We start from the raw sequence: 22,316 nt of genomic DNA on the forward strand, positions 1-22,316 counted from the left end.
GCCCCGAGCGTCCGGCCGCGTCCCTCCGAGCCGCCCCGCAGGTGCCCGCGCGGCCAGGGGAGGTGTCCGGGCGCAGCCCCCGCCGCTCCTCGCCGCCGTCTCGAGCTGCCCGGCGGCCGTTGCGCCGGCGGTTCCGCCAGGGGCTGCCGGGTCCGAGCGAGCGACAGCGGCGTCCCCGGAGACCCAGCCGGCCAGCCCCGGGACGGGTGAGTGCTGCGGGCCCCGTGTCCGTCTGGGCACCGTTGTGTTTCCCCGAGCGCGGAGCTCGGGCGGGTTCGGGGTCGAAGCCTGGGGGAGGAGGAGGAGGAGAGGAGCTCTCTGGGGACCCTCCTGTCCGGACGCGGCCTCGGTTCCCGCGTTTACTCAAAGACTCTTTCCGCGCACAGGCCCTGGGGATGGCCGTGACCCCCTCACCTGCTCCCGGGCAGCACAGGAGGCAGCTGACGCCCAACACTCCCGTGGAACTCGGCCCCAAACCACTTGCCCGGAGACAAAAGGGCGCCTCCGCCAGAGAAAACTCTCTCTAGAAATCTTGGCCTAGAAAAGACAGCCTTGAGCCCCGAGGGCCGACTGAGCCCTGGCTGGCTGCCCGCGGGGGTGGAGAGAGGGGCCAGCTGCTCTCTGTTGTGTGACCTTGGGTGGGCCCCTCTGCCGCCGGAGCCCGGGTGTCAGAAGTGATGGTGGCACCTGTCTCAGAGGGTGAAGGGGAAGCAAGGACGTCAGGGCTGTGCAGCAGGCAGGGCATGAATGCTGTTTTCCTTCCCTTCCCCGAGGGGGCACTTGGGACAGGGCTGGGGTACAACTGGTCTTTGTCACAAAGTTGCTAGTTTGTCAAGAGAAATCTAGTTGTCCCTTCCTTCCCCCGGGAGCTGGACAGGATGGAGTGTGCCCGAATTTATTGCTCCCGTGGGAATGCTGTCTCCAGTTTTGAAACAGTAATGACTTTTTGTCACGTTGTTCCTTATTAGCAAAGCCTGTTTGTTCAATAGGTAACAAATTGATCTTCTGATCTCAGCTAGGGGGTGGGACATTCCTCCTTAAACCTGCAGTCCCAGGATATGACTTGTGCCCCTGTTGCTGGCCTCGACCTTCCTCTGTGTGCTCCCCCACAGCCTGACTTGATGCTTGGCATTTGAAAGCCGGAAGAAAGCTTAACATCTGATACACCAGCCCATTGCATAGATGCCACCGTGAGGTCTAGAAAGGGTAACATGTTTGTTCAAGTTTATACCAAATATTCCAGATGGGGCGTAAAACCCATCAGAGGTTTCCTGCCTGCGGGCTTTTTTATTTTTAAGGCCGGGCAGACAAGCCGAGGGGTCGAGAGCGCAGAAGCCACCCGGGGTTGGAATCCCAGCGCTGCCGCGTCTTCCTAACTAGGGGACGCTGGGCAAGTTACTTCCCCTCGCGGCTGTCAGCTTCCTCCTCCGTAAACAGGATGATGATAGTGCTGGCCTCATGGAGTTGTTGTGGGGATTAAGTCAGTTAAGACACAGGAAAGCCCTTCAGACAGTGCCGTTTGTCTAGAACGTTCGGTACTGGGTAGACATCAGTGCACCACATCCTTCCCTTCATCATGGTATTTAGAAAGTAAGATAGTCTCAAAGAAGACTGGGCCCCCCAGCAGCAGAGCGTCACGGTGAGGGGCCCAGCTTTGATTCCTGGCCACTGGCCAGCTTTGTGTCCTTGAGCTCAACATCCTCATCTGTAAAATGGGATCAGTGACATCAGCCTGTGGGGCTAGCTCGTGAGGGTCCTTTAGCTTGGATCCAGGGTTGCAGTCTGGGCTCTGAAATGATAACCATCGTCCTTAGAACCTTGATCTGGCCCAAAGGCCTCGTTGAGATCAAGCATCGAAAAGTAGGTATTTGTAGGAGGTGGGCTAAGAGACATGAGGTCGGCTTTTAGGTGACAGAGGAACACTTGTTAAATGTTCTGATTCTAACGACTTGATGTTTTCAACTCACAGTGCAGAAGAGTTCTTTGTCGTATGCTGGTTTCCCTCCCTCTTTTCCTTCATGTGACTGTTTTTGCTCTTGTTGTCAGTGACATCTGCCAGCAGAGCCTGCAATTAATGAATGACCGCGAGTTGTTACTGCATAATCAGAAACCGTCTTCTTGTCGCAGGGCTGCAGCCCCTTTCGCAATGGAGGGAAGCCGGCAGACGCGAGTGTCTCGGCCATACAAGATCAGCGAGTCTTCAAAGGTCTGTGTGTGGTCGCCCACCCCCTGTGCATGTTGCCTCGGACGTGTGACGTTTTTCTGATGAGCTCATTCTTCACGTGCTGGCCGATTTTGTGTTCTTGGTGGCGCTGTTAGTCTCCTTAATGATGAGAAGAGATAGACATCGGGCCAGGAGTCAGAGAGAGCTGGGGCGCAAGGGAGGGTAGAGACACAGCTTGGCTCGTTTATTCTGCGCCTCAACCCCAAGAGGTGATGGGGCGGGATAAAGGCCGTGGGATTTCCGTCCACACTTGGGGGCTCCAAAGCTCCAAGGATGTGTCCGTTGAGCAGCCAGCGCCTGACCTTATGGCGGGGGTGATACGTTGTGTCCCTGGGTGTTAGAGGCCCAGAGTCCTTACTTTCTGGGACCCTGAGAGCCAGCAAGGGTGGGTTCCCCAGGGCCAGGCTACCAGCCTGTGTCGCACTGGCTGCATCAGAAGCTCCCTGAGAGAAGGTGTGGAGGAGCTGTCTCATTAGAAATACGTCTGCCGGGCGCCACCCCGGACCTGCTAAATTAAAATCTGAGAGCGGGCGCTGGAAACCTACGCCTCGGGGGACTCAGAGCAGCGTCTGTCCCCGAAGCTGCTATAGATAAGGATCGGGGGACCGAATCACGGAGTGGTCCCCGTTTACACCTGTCTCTTTATAAATATTAGTAACACCCTGTTTTCTTTAAAATTGGCCCCTTTTCGAGATTAAATTTTATGCTTACCTTAGATCATGCATTCTCAATGGGGCCGATATTGCCCCCAGGGGGGTGATGCTGGTTCGTGGGGGTGCAGAAAGAATTTTACTCTCTTTATGTCTAAAGCACGCTGTACATAGGTACTTGCCCAGACATACAGAACATATGTGGTGTTAAAAGTTCATGAGGGGCTATTAGGAAAAAATATCTTAAAAGAGGATTGGAAAAGAAGATTGAAAAATACCACTTTAGATGAAGGGGGTTGTGAGCAGCCTGTAGATTTGAGGGAAAAAAAAAGAGAGAATGGGATTCTACAGATGTGCATGAAAGAGAAATGGGATGTGATTTTCAGGAGAGCTTGGTTCTCCTGAGAAACGGTCTCCTGTTTCCATTCTAGTCACTGAGGAGGCTCTTGCCAAGCCCAGCTTTATCCGCCGTGAAGGCCCGCAGAGGTCTTGCTGCCGTCTCAAAGGGGCTTTGTTTCAGAGCTTGCCTGCAGAGACAGTGTAGCTTTCTAAGTTCGATAGCACTAGAAATCTTTGTCCCTTACAGCCAGATACTGCACTTGTTTCTTTCTGAATCAAAGGTTTTAGGAATAGGGTGCTCTCTCCCTTGGCTGATTATATTTAGGTTCCAAACATTTCCCTTTTTTCTTTCTTTTTTTTTTTTTTTTTTTTTTTTTGCTGAGGAAGATTGGCCCTGAGCTAACATATGTTGCCAGTCTTCCTCTGTTTTTTGGATGTGGGATGCTGCCACAGCATGGCTTGATGAGTGGTGTGTCAGTCTGTGGCTGGGATCCGAACTCACAAACCCCAGGCCGCTGAATTAACCATTATGCCACCAGGCCAGCCCCAATTCCTAACTTTTTATATTAAAAAAGTGCCCAAATCATAAGTGTACCCTTATTTTCCATGTAGCCAGCACCCAAATAAATTAAAGAGCATTACCAACCCCTCCAGTCAAGAGAGCCATTCTCCCAGCTTCCAGCACCAGAGCTTCGCTGCCCTAAACTTGCTGTAAATGGACTCAGAGGGTGGTACCTGCTCCTGTCACTCCTCATTGCGCTTCTGAGCTCCACCCCACTTGCCACCCGTGGTGGGAACTTGTTCCTTCTCAGTGCGATGGAGTCTTCCATTGTGTGACGGCCCCTGTTGGTTCATCGGTTCTAAGATGGGTTGATCCATTTTGATGCTGCATTCTTTTTTCACATGAAATACCCCAGAACCTGCCGCCTCCTGTCCAGGGTTGGCACCTGAGTCCCTACGCGTCTTCAGCCACCTTGCCTCTGAGTAAGGCACCAAAATAGGAAATGCGGGAATGAACAGGGTTAATACCATCAGAGAATGTTGGGGATCGGGGCTTCTCAGTTATGAGAAGTGCTGCCACTCCATTACTGACGTCCCTTTAAAATCGGGAACTCACACTTGTCTGCTTTTTGAAAGTTCTCATCTCTCTGGCTACAACTATCAAATAACCAGAAACGGGCTTGCCCGAGACCCCGGTAAAAAATGGAACGTGCCTGCTTAGCATGGAGACCCAGTTTTAGAAACAGCGGCAGCCTTTTTCCCTGCCCTGCCTCACGGGAGCAGATGGCTCCCTCGGCAGCTGTTGTCTGAGGCTTTCCCTGGTCCCTGCCCCCGGGCTTCTTTCCCTTTTTACTCCGCAGGCTGGGGTCATACGTGCCCCCCCTTTAAGTGTATAGTACCAGCACACACACCAGCTTAGAGACAACCGGGGGCCCAGGGTGGGCAGACAGCCCACCTGACGCCCCTCACCTGCTTCTCCCAGGACACTAAGCCTTTCCTATCACTCTAGAGGTGCTGTGGTGCTTTTTAGTTCCCTTCCTTCAGTCCACACCCGAGAGGACCTCCGAGCCAGTGTGTGTCGGAGCCCAGACCATCCCTGCTTAATTAGAAACCAAAACCAGCCAGCCTGGCTCTCTCTGTGAGTAACCAGAACAGATGGAGATGCCCATGAGTGGGCCTGTGAGGAGCCACCCTGTGATGGAGGAGCACAGAGCCTGGCTCTCCCAACTTGGGAGGGAAGGAAGCTTCAGGTCACATCTGGTGTCCTCATGAGGACGTCGCCCGCGCCTGTAATACAGACGGAACGACTGACGTTGGAATTGGCCGGCCGAGGCAGGAGCGCAGGGGAATACAGTCCCCCGTTTACAAACATGTCGGAGGCAGTGAAGAGCACATCTGGAGGGGAAGAAAGAGATGAAAGCCACACCTGTAGGACGCATGTTGAGAAGTCACCTGGAAGAATTGCGGGACTCGTAAGCCAGTCGCACAGCTGCTCCCACCTGCTAACCAGGCCCTCACTCCCTCTTCCCTTCCTCCATTTCTGCTTTTCAGCCTTAACGCCTGGCCGGCCCTTTCCCTCAGTCACCCCCACGTAGACCAGCTGCTTGCTGACAGTTCTGAATGGTCTGTTTTTCCCTCTGTTGAATTTTCCGATTTTCTGGCGAATGAATAAAGCGGTGTGCGGTTTCCTCAATGCCTCATGCGTGACTAGTCCTCCGAGACTTAGAAACTGTCGTCTCGGTCTGACGTGTCTGCATATCCTCAAAAGCACGTGGCGGGCGTGTAGCACTCCGTGAATGTCTGCCAACCTGAATTTATTGAGTTTAGTTCGGATTAATTATTCGTATTGATTGACTTGTTGATCCCAGGGGAGCATGGTGACTAAAGGTTTGGGTCTGCAATCAGACCTGTGTTCACATCTCAGCCCTGCCCCTCCGTCACTATTAGTCTCCGAACCTCAGTTTTCGTCTATGCACCCAACACAGAAGCACCAAGTACATAAAGCGACTATTAACAAACCTAAAAGATGATATTAATAATAACATAATAACAGGCGTTCCCGTGGAAGGTTTTTGTGCTGCTCGAAGGAAAGAGTGCACAGCATGGCGCACGGTACATGTACGCCCCCGAGAAGAGATGGCCTTCCTGCCTTTGACATTGAAGCTATTTCCTTTAGCCCTGGTGGTGGCTGGTGAAGCCACCTTTCTGAAAGACGGATGCCCAGAGCACCTTAGTCTGGATACATTGCTGAGTCTTCGGGACCTGCCACATCCCTCGACCGATCAGTAGAAATGAGGTCTCTGTAGCATGACCATGTGCCAAGCGCTTTCTAAGACACTGAGAAAGCCGTCTCCTCAGCACCAGCCTCGGTGGGCACCGACGATCACAACAGCTAACGTTTCTCCAGCTCATTGCCACGTCCTGTCTCATTAACTCCTTGAACCGGAGTGGTAAATACCCTCAGCCCCACTTGTGAGCCGAGGAATTCTCACCACTTACCCCAGACCGTCCAGCTCGTAGGTGGCAAATCTGGGATTCAAACCCAGAGTCTGTCCGACCTGGGAGGCTCTGCCCCAAGCAGCTTCTCCCCCAGCATTTTTCAAACCTGTTCGCTCGTGACCCACAATAAGAAAGATAGAGGGGGAGGGGGGGAAGAAAGAAAACTTAGGAATTCTATTTATAGAGAAGGAAGGAAGGAGAAGAGAGAGGGAAAGAGAGAAAGTTTTTAGGAATTGTGTTGATAAGGAAGGAAGGGAACCTGCGATACATACACACACAGAGAAACACCCTAATTTCCTGCGATGCACTGAGATTTCATCTCCTGTTCTCTTTCGTTCCACTGTATTTAAATGCCAGTCGTGATGCGCATTGGTTCCAGGACCCATGGCCGTGGGGCGGGTGGGCATGCTCCCCTCCGCAGCCCGGTGCCCACAGAGCCCTGACGTGCGCTCTCTGCCGCAGGTGTACCGCTGGGCCGACCACTCGAGCACCGTGCTGCAGCGGCTGAATGAGCAGCGCCTCCGCGGCCTCTTCTGCGACATCGTCCTGGTGGCCGACGAGCAGCGTGTGCCGGCGCACCGCAACCTGCTGGCCGTGTGCAGTGACTACTTCAACTCCATGTTCACCATTGGCATGCGCGAGGCTTTCCAGAAGGAGGTGGAGCTGATCGGCGCGTCCTACATCGGCCTCAAGGCCGTGGTGGACTTCCTGTACGGCGGGGAGCTGGCCCTGGACGGCGGCAACATCGACTACATCCTGGAGACAGCCCACCTGCTGCAGATCTGGACCGTGGTGGACTTCTGCTGCCAGTACCTGGAGCAGGAGGTGAGCGAGGACAACTACCTGTACCTCCAGGAGCTGGCCTCCATCTACAGCCTCAAGCGGCTCGACGCCTTCATCGACGGCTTCATCCTGAGCCACTTCGGCACGCTGTCCTTCACGCCCGACTTCCTGCAGAACATCTCCATGCAGAAGCTGTGCGTGTACCTGAGCAGCAGCGAGGTGCAGCGCGAGTGCGAGCACGACCTCCTGCAGGCCGCCCTGCAGTGGCTCACGCAGCAGCCCGAGCGCGAGGCGCACGCCTACCAGGTGCTGGAGAACATCCACTTCCCGCTCATCCCCAAGAACGACCTGCTGCACCGCGTCAAGCCGGCCGTGTGCTCGCTGCTGCCGCGGGAGGCCAACTGCGAGGGCTTCATCGAGGAGGCCGTGCGCTACCACAACAGCCTGGCGGCCCAGCCGGTCATGCAGACCAAGCGCACGGCGCTCCGCACCAACGAGGAGCGCCTGCTGTTTGTGGGCGGCGAGGTCTCGGAGCGGTGTCTGGAGCTCAGCGACGACACCTGCTACCTGGACGCCAAGAGCGAGCAGTGGGTCAAGGAGACGCCCCTGCCGGCCCGGCGGAGCCACCACTGTGTCGCCGTGCTGGGGGGGTTCATCTTCATCGCCGGTGGCAGCTTCTCACGGGACAACGGAGGGGATGCAGCGTCCAATCTTCTTTATAGGTATGACCCCCGCTGTAAACAGTGGATCAAGGTGAGACTAAAGCCAGATTATTTCTTTACTCTTGAGGGCTTTCCATCTCCTTAACCAAGCCTCGACTGCCCCTCCCTTCTCTCAGACCTTGAATTGGGGTCCCGCTTCTGAACGAGATGTGACGATAAACCGATGAGCCATGTAATTCCCACCCTCCCCCGCACCCAGACCCTGGCTCGGGGCCGTGAGGGCTGGCCGTCTGCCTCCTGCAGGGTCAGCCGTTGTCCAGAGCAGCGCTCTCCAATAGAACTTTCTGCGCCAATAGAAATATTCTACGTGTGCACTGCCCAGTACAGTAGCCACCAGCCAGATGTGGTGATTGAGCCCTTGAAATGTGGCCAGTGGGACGGAATTTTCTATTTTATTTCATTTTTAACTAGTTTACACTAGAGTGTAAATGGCCACACGAGACTAGTGACTACCATAATGGATAGCTCCCGTCTAGAGATTTGACCCACACTTCCAACAATCTTCCCGTCTTAGAATCTCCGCCACGCTCCTCTTTTGGAAAGGTTTGGAGCTAGTTAAGGAAGCTACGATGTTCACGCCCGGTAGGAATTATGGCCCTCTGGCCAGTGTGGCAGCCTAATTCTGGGAAGAGTGTGGGTCTTCGTGTTAGACTTGACTTCACATCCCAACTTGGCTGAATCGCTGGGGATTTCAGACTGGTTCCTTGCCCTCTCTGAATTTCAGCTTCGCCTTCTGCAAATGGGTTGGGGGACATTGACCTTCCAGTGTCAGGGGGATTGTAGCTCACTTTGAGTGGCAAGCACCTGGGTAGGGAAGGCGTTCCCTTCTCCCACGGACACCTCTCCAGGCCCCCACCCACGAAAGCTGGTCTCAGTCTTCTTTTTTTTTTAATGAAAGTGTTACTTTATTATTTTTTTTCTTCTTCTTCTCCCCAAAGCCCCCCAGTGCATACTTGTATATTCTAGTTGTAGGTCCTTCTAGTTGTGGCATGTGGGATGCCACCTCAGCGTGGCCTGGTGGCGGTGCCAGGTCTGCGCCCAAGATCCGAACCAGTGAAACCCTGGGCTGACAAAGTGGAGCATGTGAACTTAACCTCGGCCACGGGGCCGGCCCCGGTCTCAGTCTTTATATTTACACCTCAGTGTTTTTACTTAACTCGGTGTTTTTCTGAGCTCAAAACTCAGAACAGATTCCAATGACCTTTCAGTTTTATTCTGAAAAATCTAAAACTAGGGGCCAGCCCGGTGGCGCAGCAGTTAAGTGCGCACGTTCCACTTCTCGGCGGCCCGGGGTTCACCAGTTCGGATCCCGGGTACAGACACGGCACCACTTGGCAAAAGCCATGCTGTGGCAGACGTCCCACGTATAAAGTAGAAGAAGATGGGCATGGATGTTAGTTCAGGGCCAGTCTTCCTCAGCAAGAAGAGGAGGATTGGCAGCAGTTAGCTCAGGGCTAATCTTCCTCAAAAAAAAAAAAATCTAAAACTACCCACCACGGTGCCCCTCTTGCCACCAGGAAGAGGCTCCCAGCCTTGGAGCCCGTCCTCCAAAGTTTTTGTAGCAGTGGCAGCCTGAATGTAGGGTCTCCCTTGGGACTCCATTTGTGTGTTCTGCTTGGGTTATTTAAAAAAAGAGTTGACTCTTCTGCTTTTTAATTTCCCGTTGAGTGCCACCTTCTGCCTGTTAACACAGCTGGCAATCAGTGTTAATTTAAAAAATATCTGAACGGGGGAGGGGGCGCGGCGAGAGGAAAGATGAATTTTTATTCCAGGAAACCACAAAATCAGCAATTGTGAACTGACTGTGTGTCCTGCAGAATTTGAGTCCACAAGGTCGGCCACGTGGCCAAACAAGTTTGGGGAACCATGTTCTCCATCCCTCTCTTGGGAGTTTGCGATGTCGGAGGGGTTCTTGGGGGCTCTGAGAAGTCCCACCCGAGAAACCCCTCTTTCTTCCAGTTTGACTCCCTTCCCCCAAACTCACCCAACCACCGCCTGGCCTTCCCGGGCCGCGTGTCCCCTAGAGCACCTCTGGGGACTCGGTGCAGATGTTGACGCTGTCCGGGATGGGGAAGGGAAGGTACGAGTGTCTCGCCTCCGCAGGTGGCCTCCATGAACCAGCGCCGCGTGGATTTCTACCTGGCCTCCGTGGACGACATGCTGGTGGCCGTCGGGGGCCGGAACGAGAATGGAGCTCTCTCTTCGGTTGAGACTTACAGCCCCAAGACCGACTCCTGGTCCTACGTGGCCGGCCTGCCAAGGTGATTGGGGCGTTTTGTGGCGGACTCTTCAAACATGGCAACTTGGGTTACGGTTCAGTGCGCGTCACCTCCTGGATGGCCCGGCCTCCAATTCCGGAAAGAATCTCCCCGCTTGTAAATAGCGGTCGGGAGACCCCGAGGGGCGGAAGGTCTGCTGGTGACACATCAGGGCTCCTGTTCTGGGCCGTCTGGGTGCACGTGTCAGCTCTGCCACTAGGCAAGCGTCCCTCAGTTTCCAAGTCGGTTTGCTTCCTGAGTCTCAGGGAGTATGAAGTTCAGACACTGAGGGCTTCACCTGAAATCTCTCTGAGTTTGGGCAGGAGTTTGTTCAGAGAGGTGGAGGCATCAGTACCAGATCTCTGACACCAGCATGCGTCTTCACCCCGCTCTCTCTGTTCCTCGTCTGTAAAGCAGGCACGCTGAGATCCCCTGCCCCAAGGGTTGTCAGGAGGAAGGACGGACCACTTAGGCGTCCCCACACAGCACCCAGCGCCCAGGAGATGCTCCAGGCCTCCGGGCCCTCCTCATTCTCTTCAGTCTCCCGGCGTTGAGGCGTGCATTTGTTGAGCACTGATTACAGCACAGGTTTAGCAGAAAGGGCATGCCCTCCGTTTCACCGGCTCCCTGTCGATGAAGCTGCAAAGCGCCCTTTCTGAACCAGGCTCGTGTCGAGCGTGTTCAGGCATCTCGGGGACTTTGTCCCTGGGAGTTAGGAGACTGTAGGGGGTAAGCCTTTGGGTGTGAATCCCAGCTCCTCCAGGCCCCTGTCACTTTGATGGAGGTGCCCAGACGCCCGGGGAGTAACACCGGGCACCTGTGATCAGACAATCTGACATCCATGATCGTAGCTGCTGATTACTACCTGCCACCTCCAGGCCGGGTGCTTCATGTGACGAGTCCCTGGACATCTCAGTAACCTGTGGGGTGGAGGTTGGCGCCTGTCTAATTTATCGTCCAAGCCAGGATGAACAGGGCAGGTCGTGTGGTCTCCGTAGGGTTAGGGGCTTTATTTACTGTCCCGTTTTACAGAGGAAGAAGTGAGGCCTGATAACAGTGCTGAGAGCGTCTGCTGCCATTGTCTCTCTGGGCTGCTGTGTGCTTCGTGCACCTCTAAGCCTGCAACCACCTGATTACTGCTTTTTCTTTCTCAGTGGGCCTTCGGTGTACAGAGTTGGAATAAACATAATCCACGAGGCTGTCCTCCTTACTGCATGCAGGCCCCACATTTATTTCATTGACTTACACTTTGTTCATTCATTGACCTGTTTGTATAACGGGACCGCCGTGAACCCACAGCCCAGCCTGGGAGCCAGGACGCTGAGCGGTGCTCCCGTCTCTCCGACGCTGGGTCACCCCAATCCTTTCTCTCCCATCCACCTGCCTCCTGCCGGGAGCCGCTGTCCTGAATTTTGTGACGTTGTTCCCTTTTTGTTTCACCTTCATGCTTCGTTTTGTGTTTTCTTCTTTGTCTTTATAGAGGCTTCATTTCTTAGAGCAATTCTAGGTTTACAGAAAATTGAGCGGAAAGTACAGAGTTCCCACGTGCCCTCTCCCCCAAGCACACACATTCTCTATTTTTAACATCTTGCCATAGTGCATAGCGCAATACATTTGTTCCAACTGATGCCCCAGAGTTGACACACTGTCATTAACTAAGGCCCACGGTGTGCTTTAGGGTTCCTTCTGTGTTGTACATTCCGTGGTTTCGACAAACGTATAATGTCCTGTGTCTACCGTCACGGTAGCGGACAGAATAGTTTCCCCACTGTAAGAATTCTGTGTGTTCTGCGCACTCCTCCCTGCCCCCCGTAGTCCCAACCGCTGGCAGCCGCTGGTCCGTTACTGTCCCCATCATCTCGACTTTTCCCAAATGTCACGTAGTTGGAATTGCACTCGATTTCCCTTCCCCGTCAGGTGTGTAATCTGATCGGGTCCATATTTATGCCTTGATAGCACGTTGTTGTTTTCAGTTTTTACAGGAAGGATCACAGTCTTGTGATTATCTGCTCTTCTTTTTTTTTTTTTTCAGTATTTTTTTTTTCCTTGCTTTGTCTCCCCCAACCCCCCCCCATTACATAGTTGCACATTTGTAGCTGTGGGTCCTTCTAGTTGTGGCATGTGGGACGCCACCTCAATGTGGCTTGATGAATGGTGCCATGTCCGCGCCCAGGAGCTGAACTGGCAAAACCCTGGGCCACCGAAGGCGGAGCGCACAAACTTAACCACTCGGCCACGGGGCGGCCCCTTATCCGCTCTTCTCAGATGGGGAAACAGAGGGGCCGAGCTGGGGTTCTCACCCAGCGGTCTGCCTGCTTCTTCCTGTCCAGCGACAGCTGCCTTTTGTGACGTGTGCACGGGGTCCCTGCTCCCTGTGTTATACTCTCAAATCCTCACTGCCCCCGCCTTCCCCCCCACGGGCAGGTTGTCCCCATTTTGTAGAGGAGAAGACAGAGGCCCCAGCTCGTGGAGGTTCAGCCCGGCAAGGCGCTGAGCTCCCTCTCTGTCCGTCCATCCGTCTGTCTGTCTCTCCGCAGGTTCACGTACGGCCACGCGGGCACCATCTACAAAGACTTCGTGTACATCTCGGGGGGCCACGACTACCAGATCGGCCCCTACCGCAAGAACCTGCTGTGCTACGACCACCGGACGGACGTGTGGGAGGAGCGGCGGCCCATGACCACGGCGCGCGGCTGGCACAGCATGTGCAGCCTGGAGGACAGCATCTACTCCATCGGGGGCAGCGACGACAGCATCGAGTCCATGGAACGCTTCGACGTGCTGGGCGTCGAGGCCTACAGCCCGCAGTGCAACCAGTGGACCCGCGTGGCGCCGCTGCTGCACGCCAACAGCGAGTCGGGCGTGGCCGTGTGGGAGGGCCGCATCTACATCCTGGGCGGCTACAGCTGGGAGAACACGGCCTTCTCCAAGACGGTGCAGGTGTACGACCGCGAGAAGGACAGGTGGAGCCGAGGCACTGACCTGCCCAAGGCCATCGCCGGCGTGTCGGCCTGCGTGTGCGCCCTGAAGCCGCGGCTGGAGGACAAGAAGAAGAAGGGCAAGGGCAAGAGGCCCCAGGACCGGGGCCAGTGACCCCGCCCGCGCCTGGCCGCGACCCCGACCTCGTCCCCACCGCCGGCTCCCAGAGTGTCTGTAGACCAGCAGCGCCTTCGTAGAACCCTGGAACCGTCCCGTACTTCTTAGCAGCTTTTTTTACTTTTATGATTCTTGGTATTTCTATGATATCACAGTAACCGATTAAATCTTCTATATAACTTTACATATTATCTTGCTCGAGTAGTTAAACCTGGGCCCAGGCAGGAGCTGTCCCCTTCTGTCTGTGCAGCCTTGTTGCCACATTACGAGTCCCCGTGGGTGCCCCCAGCCGTCCCCCGGAGAGTAGCTGGCACACAGGGGTCACGCCGAAATTTTCATGGTGAAACCAGAGGCTTCGGTGGGACGTTTTGGACCCTCTAGTCCTTGCCTCCCCAAACCTGGCTGAGCTTTTAAAAACACAGATTCTTGGGCCCCATCTCAGAATGATCACGTCTAAAACTACCCGGAGCGAAGGGGTGTCGCATGGGGGGTGCCTGGAAATTGTGTTTTAACGCGTTCCTGGAAGGGCTGAGCAGCAGCCGCCTCTGGGAATGAATGCGAGGTCAAGCGCATTCATTCTATGAGTGCGACACAGAGACTCTGAGAGGGTGAGTGAGTGACCAAGGGTCACCAGCTCGCTGGACAGGCTGGCCCGGGACTTCTCACCAGGGGCGTGTTCCCGCTCCTTGTTTCTGAATAGTCCCCCTTTCCCTGGTTAGTGATCTTCCCGAATTCTAAAAGGGTATAGGTAATCAAGGAGGGAAGGAAAAAAGCCCTGAAGCTTTTTATAAACATTATTCTGTGATTTGTGCTTTTTTTTTTTACTTTGTCTCTTTTTTTTTTCTGAATCCACCGTTTCTTTTATTACCGACATCCTTGAGCACCACCCCCACCAAATCTGCATTTATTTCTCAGGAAAGGAAAAGGGAGCACCCTAGCATTTGCCCTTCTTTTCTGTGACTGCAGCTCTGAGAAACCATTGAAAGCTCCTGCACGAATGAGCAGGTGTTGATGCCTAAGGGGCTGTGAGCGTCTCCCCGAGCCGAAGCGACGGATCCTGGTCTCAGACGTGAAGTAGTCTGTGCAGCCAGGCAAATTCTGTGACGAGTCTCGAGCTGTTTGCTCGTTCATTAAGTGACAGGGGTAGATGAAATACTCGCCAGACTCCCCCTCCCAGGGGTCAGGCCCCTTCAGTCTTATAAGCTGTTGAACTACGTTCAGCTCCTGAGATGCGCAGCCGCCCAGCGCTGATTCCGCAGTTACCGGAGCAGGCATTGAGAGCGTGCCCTGGAAGGAGCATGGGGACTCCTGCCCGAGCCACTGTGTGACAGGAGGGTCACAGGAGGAGAGGGTGAGATGGGCGGTACCCGTGAGCCGAGGGGGACGTTATTGCTCTGTGCCTTGGCTGAGGTCTGAGTACAGAGATGAGGACAATTCAGGATTTATTAGCATTGATACTAGAACCCGTTAACTTAGTTTCTTTTTTTGTCTCTTCACTGTACTTCCTTTCTTTTTCCTTCAAGGTTTACTGTGTTTTAGATTGGCCTGTTTCTATAGTAACCAGGAAACCTCGGAGCGACTTGGGTGTCGAAAGCTTCGGTACCCACAGTATTGCCCTCCAGTGCGAGCTGGGTGAGCCGTCTGCGCATTTAGCTAGCTCCCTGCATATGGAAGTCCCTAGAGGCTTACAGACTGTTGAGAGGTTCTGCAAGGCACGCACTAGAACCAAAAAACTGTACGCTCTTCTCAGAGCTCCCCAACGCTTGTGTGTGTTCAAGGCTCTGAGAAGTCCTGCATTAACTATGAACTTTCCATCGACCCAGCGTCTCCACCTGGAACGCTTCTTTGTCTCACACCTGGTCCTGCCCTCCACAAAGCGTGTTTTGCAGAACTTCCACCAACTTTGAGATGGCTTGCCCCCTTCTTGTTGCAGGAAAGGTTTCGTCACTTGAAGACCCGTTATGAGGCATGGAACCTGTGTGGTCTCTTCTCAGCTCAGCCCGGGTCAAGAACAAAGAGGTGATCGTTCAGCCAGAATCCAGGGGCAGGTGGGGAGGAGCGCATAGGACGGCGCTGTGCGTGCTGTGGGGAGAGAGATGGCTTGGACCTTGAGAGGACAGCCATCAATTTTCAGCCTAAGCCAACTGTTTTATTTTTGACGACCACGGTGCGTCCCAGGAAAAGGGTGCGGTGCTGGCCTCTGTGCTGGTTTTCTTGTGCCTCGTGAGTTATGTACGATGTCCCGCCCCTAATATTTTGTGATGTCTCTCCTGCCGCTGGGAAGGCAGCTCATGATCCACTTGGCTTAGAATCTGATATTCTCGGGGTTGGGAGGGTTCCTTTAGAGGCAGGGTGGATAAGTAAGTTTCCGCTTGTGAACCAGTTTCCAAAAACTGGTGGCTCCATTGTGCTCAGAAAGGTTTCCCAGCTTGTTGGGGTCGATGGGAAGGAACACCATGACCAATGGGGAGTGTCTGCCTGGTCGCAGGAAAGCACAGAGGGGGTCCCATGGCAGCTTTTTGCTATCCGTGTTTTTAAGGTGGAAATCACTCCGCTGTGCAGTCCAACTAAGAAAGGAAGAAAGTGGCTTTTAACTCAGATGGCCAGAGCTTGGGGATGCACTTAGGCAGGTGGCCGTCTGAACTGGAGAATCACGATGGTGTGGCTTCAAAGCAAAGTGCCGCAAGCCCGGGCCGTGGCAGTGTGCAACTGGCAGGGCTCCCAGCTGTCCTGCTTGAACTTTGAGAACATCCGCGTCGTTCTTTTAATCTTTGCAAATAAGCATGGCGGGCTTTTATTCAGGTTTTGGGTTTTTTCTCACTTTTAAAGAATTAGAGTTTTAACTTCCTGTTGGTTGTACATTTTGGGTTTGGTCGTCCCCCAGGTCGGAACCCAGTTTGCTTAAGACATAAAACAAAAGGACAGAAGGGAAGGAGAGAGAAAAGCTGAAGGGCCCTTGCTACTCCCAGTGGTCTTTCTGCTGTGCGAGATACGCAGAGATTGTCTTTGCAGCCTGCTGGTACATGGGGCCCAAACGGTGTTTTTAACATTCTGGCATTCTGGAAAGACCTCCCGGAAGGACTTCTAGTTCTTGATCTGAGCAGGAAACCTCATGTGTGTATTTATACTCTCAGTGCCCCCTGGCCCCTGGCTGATAAGGTGACCTCACGGTGATGCAGTAGGAGCCCCAGAAGCCGACCCTAAGGGGTGTCAGTGTCAGTGGGAACCCAAACACCAAAGCGGAGTGGAGCCCCTCCTCAGGTCCAGGGTCCCACCCCATGAGTTCAGGTGAGTTGACCTGTGGTTCGAAGTACCTGGTCGCTAAGCCAGCAGTGAGCTTTCGGTGGTCTGCAGCAATGTGGGAAGTGAGGGGACCCTCCCACACCTGCCGCCCTTGTAGCATTGTCAGCCTTCATCTTGACCCTGGTCCTCCATGGCGTGCGGGCAGCACCAGCCTGAGCAGCGAGCGCCTCACAGGCTCTTGGCTCCAATCTCAGATGGCTGTTCCCAAACCTGGAGGGGCAGTTCTGACCGTGGCCTGCCTGGACATCCTCACCGTCTCTGGATTCTGAGTGTCTTCCCAGGAGGGCAGGGGTGGGGGCCCAGCCTCCAGGACGAGCCTCTGGAGGGACAGGGCAGCTCCACGGCGACTCAGAGATCCTGCCCTGTGCGTCTGCCAAGCCTGGCAGTTTTTAAAGTTTTTTGAAATGTTTTGATACTTTTTGATACATTTACTAATGACAATTTTGTAGGTTGTCTGCTGGGGTTTTCCACCTCACCCCCTACCCCCAACCCCCTTGAGCTTGCACTAGACAGCAAATGTCCTGTGGTCAGCACCAGGATCTCGGCCACCTCGTGTGGCTATCTTGGATCTTGCTCTCCTCCGTGGCTGCAATCTGACACAACGCTTGCGTTTTGTAAGGTCCCACGTGGCCGCTGACTGGGACCATCTTAGGCCCCCAACTGAGCAAGAGGGCACTGATTTGCCATGAGGACACTGACTCCCTTAAGATGGTCTGCCATTCTTCCGAAGCTCCTACCTCAGCAGTGTGCACAGGGTCAAGAAGATCCCTGAGAACTGATCCACATACCACCTTTCTCATGTGGGTCCTTTCTTGACCCAGGGCATGGCTGGGGTCCTGATCCACTCCCGTCCACCCCTTCTTTTAAAGACATTTTAACATGAAATCCACAAAAGCTGTAACAGTGAACTGACCTGCTGTTTATGGAATCATTGTCCTCAGCTCTGGAGCTTGTCCTCTTCTGTTCTTTCCTTTTTTTCTTACGTGGATGGAATCTGTAGCTTCTGAGGTCATTTGGGGTCTCAAGAAATTGTCTTTTGGTTGCCTTAGTTAAAAGAGTTGAATGAATGTACACATTTTGCTGGTGGAGGGGGGCAGATGGGGTAAACACTTTTATGTCAGTTTTCTTTGAAAAAAGGAACTCCATTTTTTCAAAGTTACTTGAAGCCGTCTTTACAGGTTTGCTTGCAATGGAGGGAAAAGTCAAGTCCCCTGGATCAATAAGTTCATTGTCACCACCAACCCCCTTTGAAAATTAGTAAGATATTTGACAATGACATAATTCAGTGGGTATGTGCCGGCTACTAATGTTACTGAAATCTGTAACTGTACCTGTGTGTATTTAATTTGTTGCTTTTGTATTTGTAATTTTATGGCACTCGAAGCTTTTCTATGTCTTACCTCTTTTTAATTAATTTTCTGCACGTTGATTTTTTTTTCTTTGTTTTTAATTCCACACAGAGTATTCAGTTCTTGAAACACATTAAAATGATTTGCCTGCTAGGGGATATTTCATTTTATAATGACACTCCGAGTCTTGTGTGGTTATTGTCGTGATCTTCAGTCCTATTTTCTCTGCCCGAATGAAAAAGAGCCCCTGGCATGTGGAACCCAAATATCATTTGGAAATTAACCAGCCTGCCTGTTGGTGTTGTGAGAGGCTGGGCCGTTTCGAGTCTGCTTTCATTGTGCTTCTAATTACTGTATTTTGCCAGGAATTTCATTCAGATCCTTGATCACAGCACTGAGTCCTGTGACCTGAAATGAAACTGTTTGCCGCAATTTGTGTCCACTGGGGTAATTTGCTTGGGGGAAAAAAAAAATAGAAACCAGAGGAAACACAGCTTATGACCAGGAATTTATTATCTGTGTCAGAAAGATACAATAACATTTCTATAAGAACAGAGTCTGCTTTATTTCCCTTAGGGCCCGAGAAGAGGATGATGGCTCCCTGCCCTGCTGGGCTTCCACCAGGCCGCCAGGAGTCAAGCCCAGTCACGGCTGGAGCCTCTTCCCTGAATCTTTAGCAATTCAGCTTTGGGGGGATGATGGGCGGTGCCTGCTGTGCCCATCACACCTGGAAACTGGATTTGAATTTGCCTCTGAGCCAATGAGCTGCCCCGGACACCTGCTGCCAGATGCTAAGTTCACCTGGATTCTTCCATTTCAACCTCAGAAGCATCCTGGGTTAGAAATGATACTCTTGCCATTTTCCAGATGAAGCTCCCACAGCTCGGGGCGACCCTCCGACCCGAGCTGCATCCCCTGCCCACCCGGCCGGTCGTGGATGGCTTGGTCGGGTTCCCGTGAATGCAGAACTTGAGGCCTTGAGGGCAGGTGGTTTGTCTGGGGAGGTGGTCCCCAGGAAGCCAGAGCCAGACACGGATGGCGGAAAAGCTGAGGAGAAGCTGCTTTGTCCATGGCTGAGTAGTAAGTCACCCCCAAGCAGTGGCTTCAAACAATAATAATAATTTTTGCTGACAAATCTGGGATGGACCGGGCTCAGCTCAGCAGCTCTCACCCTGGTCTCCCCTACGGTCGTGGTCAGGCGCTGGTTCCTGCAGGCTCGCGGCCACGGGTCCTGGGGGGGGGGGCCCATCCCCCAGCCCCCTCTCTCCGTCCCCCCATCTCTCCCTCTGTCTCTCTCCCCTCCCTCCCTCCTCTCCTCTTTAGCCTCTCTCTCTCTTTCTGGTCTCTCCACCCAAACTTCTCACATGGCAGCCAGAAGCTCCCAGAGTGAGTGTCCCAAGTGTGGGTGGCAGCAACCACATGGCCTTTTCTAAGGCAACCTGGGAAGCCGTGGAGCATCCCTTTGCTGCATCCAGCTCCCTGAGGCCACCACGAAGGCCTCCCAGGTTGGCAGGGGCAGAGACAGAGATGGCACCTCTTGCTGGGTGAGTGAGCGAATGGTGGCAGCATGTGTGTCCCCACGCATTTTCGAAGGAAGGAGAGCGGACTCTTTCCTGGCCGCTGCCTCCTTGGTCAGCGCTGCTGCCGCCGGGGGGCCACAGCACCCTCCTCGCGGCCTGCTCTGTGTGCACCCAGCCGGCTGGTCGGTGTCTGAGAAGCCTTGGGGCAGAAAGAAGCAAAGTGTGTGAGAGGGTGACAGTGGCCGCGTGTGGCCTGCGGAGCCCACCCTGAGCAGCCACTGCCCTACGATAGAACCAGAGGAGGGCGGAGGGCCTGTGTTGGACACCAGCGGCGCCTGCCATGCCTGGGGCTGGATTTCAACCCGGGTCTGCCAGCTCAGACCCCGCTCTTGCAACTACTCAAAAACAACCACCACTTAAAGTCCCCATGTGGGGTTTTGTGTCCCCAGAAGGCCCCCCTAGGATGCAAATATGTGAGCTGAGGGGCTAAGCAGGGGATCCCTTAGCTCTGACTCAGCCATCAGCAAAGGTTGCTGTCCCCTCACTCAGCAGGTCCGGGACACGTAAGTCTGCGTGGGGCTGGGCAGAGGGCAGGGTGAGGACCCACGCCATCTCCCCAGAGCCCCACACAGACAAGGTCCTCACCACATAGCAGCTGAGGCCCCCCGCCATGGTCGCAAGGACCTGCCCACATCCTTGAATTAAGACCAGCTCATATCTCACCTTCGTGGAGCTGGACAGCTGTGTTCAAGAGGGCGACACATTTACTAGGCAAGCGCTCTGTGCCAGGCAGGCACCGTGAAGAGGCTGGGGGGACAGTGGTGAACGAGGCAGCAAGATGCCTGTCCCACCGGCTGACATCTTCCTGGGCAGGAACAGAGCAGCCAGCACAGGTCAGGTAGGGAAGGCGACAGGAATGTGCGAAAACCCACCCAGCTGGACTCTTCCAATGGGCACGTTTTGTGTATGGGAATTGTATCACAACAAACTCTTTTTTCAAACTCTGCGTGGGGAGTATGCGTGGCAGGTTAGAGGAGGAGCAAAAGGCAGAGAGAGAGAGGAGGAGAGAGAGGGGAGAAAGGGGAGCTGGGGGCAAATCTCAGAGGGTCTGAGCGGAGCAGGGAAGTGACCGACTCCCATTTTCAAAGGAATGCGTTGGCTGCCAGAGAAGACAGAGAGAAAGGAAGGGTGGAAGGAGGGAGACTGACCTTCCGGGGGCCCCTGCTGGTCCACCTGTGGGCGAGGGTGGCGGGAGCAGAGACTCCCAGATACATCCCTCTGGGGAACGCACCACCGCCGCCCCAGGCGCCGTCGCTGCAAAGCAAACCGCACCTGGCCTTGGTGTCTTAAAACAACAACAACTTAATTACATCTTACGATTCTGTGGGCCGGGAATTTGGGTGGGGCTCAGCTAGGAGCATCTACCGCTCCTTGTGGCTTCTGCCCAGGTCTCTCGGTGGTCCGGCTTCCCTTGCATGTCTGCTTTGGAGGCAAAGGCTGCCTCACCTGGGACTGTTGACAGGACACCTGGCCTTCCCCGAGCGGCGGTCTCAGAGAAGTCTGAGGCGTTCTCACCTGGCAGCTCAGGGCAACCCTCTTCCAAGAGAAGCTGCCTATGTCCTTTTTCTAAAAATTAACATACAGTAAAATTTACTCTGTGTGCGTGTACAGTTCTATGAATTTTAACAGATAATCAGTTATTCGCTGCAAAAATGAAAGCCCGACAATAGACGAATAGATAAACAAAGTGTGGTCTATCCATACAATGGAATATTACTCAGTCAAGAACTGGAATGAAGCCCTGACACAGGCTACGACATGGAAGAACCTTGAAAAACTATGCTAAGTCAAAGAAGCCTGACACAAGGACCACATGGTGTATGATTGCCTTTGTATGCAATGGCTAGAATAGGCGAATTTACAGAGAGAGTAGATGAGTGGCTGCTTAGGGCTGGGATGGGCATGAGAGGACAGGGGAACAATAGCTAAAGGGTACAGGGTTTCTCTTTGTGGTGATGAAAATGTCCTAAAATTGACTGTGGTTGTGGTTGCACATATCTCTGACTATACGAAAAGTCATTGAATCGTGCGGTATGTGAATTATATCTCAATAAGCTAGTTAAAACATTAAAGCAAGAATTCACCCCATTCTCTGAGTTCTGTGTGTTGGTATCCCAGGTAGCTGCAAGCTGAGAGCCAGGATACAAACCTCCCTGCTTGGGTTCTAGAACTGGGGACAAAATGGTGAGAATAGAGGCCGCCTTCATTTCAGGCCTACCAGGGAGCAATTCTGCGTGCATGGACCTCAGGGCATCCTCCAGAGGGCGCTCCAGAGCAGTGGTCCGCAGACAGTGGTCCCCGGACCAGCAACATCCGTGTCACAGGGAAGTTGGAAAGCAGACTCTCAGCCCCGACTCCAGATCTGCTGGATCAGCCACTCCGGGCATGGGGCCTAGCAATATGTGTTTCCACAAGCCCTCCTGGTGAATCTAATGCATGCCCAGTTGAGAACCACTGCTCCTTTTTGCACCCACAGGCCTTCCTGGGCTATGAGTTTCTGCCAGATCACCAACAGCTGTGCCCAGTTTGTGCCAGCCAAAACCTGAACCACAGGCTTCTCTCTGGTTAAGTACAGTATGGTCTAGGGGTAGCTGAAGCTTCCAGCTGGAGAAGGCTGGAGAAGATCTTGGAGCAAACCCCTGCAGGGGCCACACACCTGCTGCATCCTGGAGAAAGTGAATGTCGCCTGTGGACTTCCTGTTGACGGAGGCAGGAAGCTCTGGGGTGCAGCCCAGCCCTTTGAATGGTCTCCAGCATCCGCTGGCTCTGGGACTTCACGCTCTGCTCAATAGAATCACTTTACCGGGCATGTCACAATGGTGATTCATCTCACCCGGGAGTCACAGCCCCGCTCCTGCGGCCATCTAAAGGTGCTGAAATGCACAACTCCTGTGTGCACTTACAAACTTCTCAGTGCACCGGTGCTGCGGGCCTCTTTCGTTCCAGGCAGAAATTCAAGAGACCTGGATTCCAATCCGATACTCGTCACTAACCGGCCTCGAGCAAGGCTTC

General features: G+C 53.8%; 1 protein-coding gene across 1 annotated transcript; it reads left to right on the forward strand.

The window, feature by feature from the left end:
- Positions 1–7: 7 nt before the first annotated feature.
- Positions 8–17,902, forward strand: KLHL36 (kelch like family member 36). The gene is made up of 5 exons (XM_046682580.1): positions 8–206; positions 2,128–2,206; positions 6,676–7,749; positions 9,822–9,979; positions 12,514–17,902. Exons 2-5 carry the CDS (start codon positions 2,147–2,149, stop codon positions 13,067–13,069), a joined length of 1,848 nt encoding a protein of 615 aa, XP_046538536.1. The 5' UTR covers positions 8–206; positions 2,128–2,146; the 3' UTR covers positions 13,070–17,902.
- The last annotated feature ends 4,414 nt before the right edge of the window (positions 17,903–22,316 follow it).

Source organism: Equus quagga, chromosome 13, assembly GCF_021613505.1.
Source record: "Equus quagga isolate Etosha38 chromosome 13, UCLA_HA_Equagga_1.0, whole genome shotgun sequence".
NCBI lineage: Eukaryota > Metazoa > Chordata > Mammalia > Perissodactyla > Equidae > Equus > Equus quagga.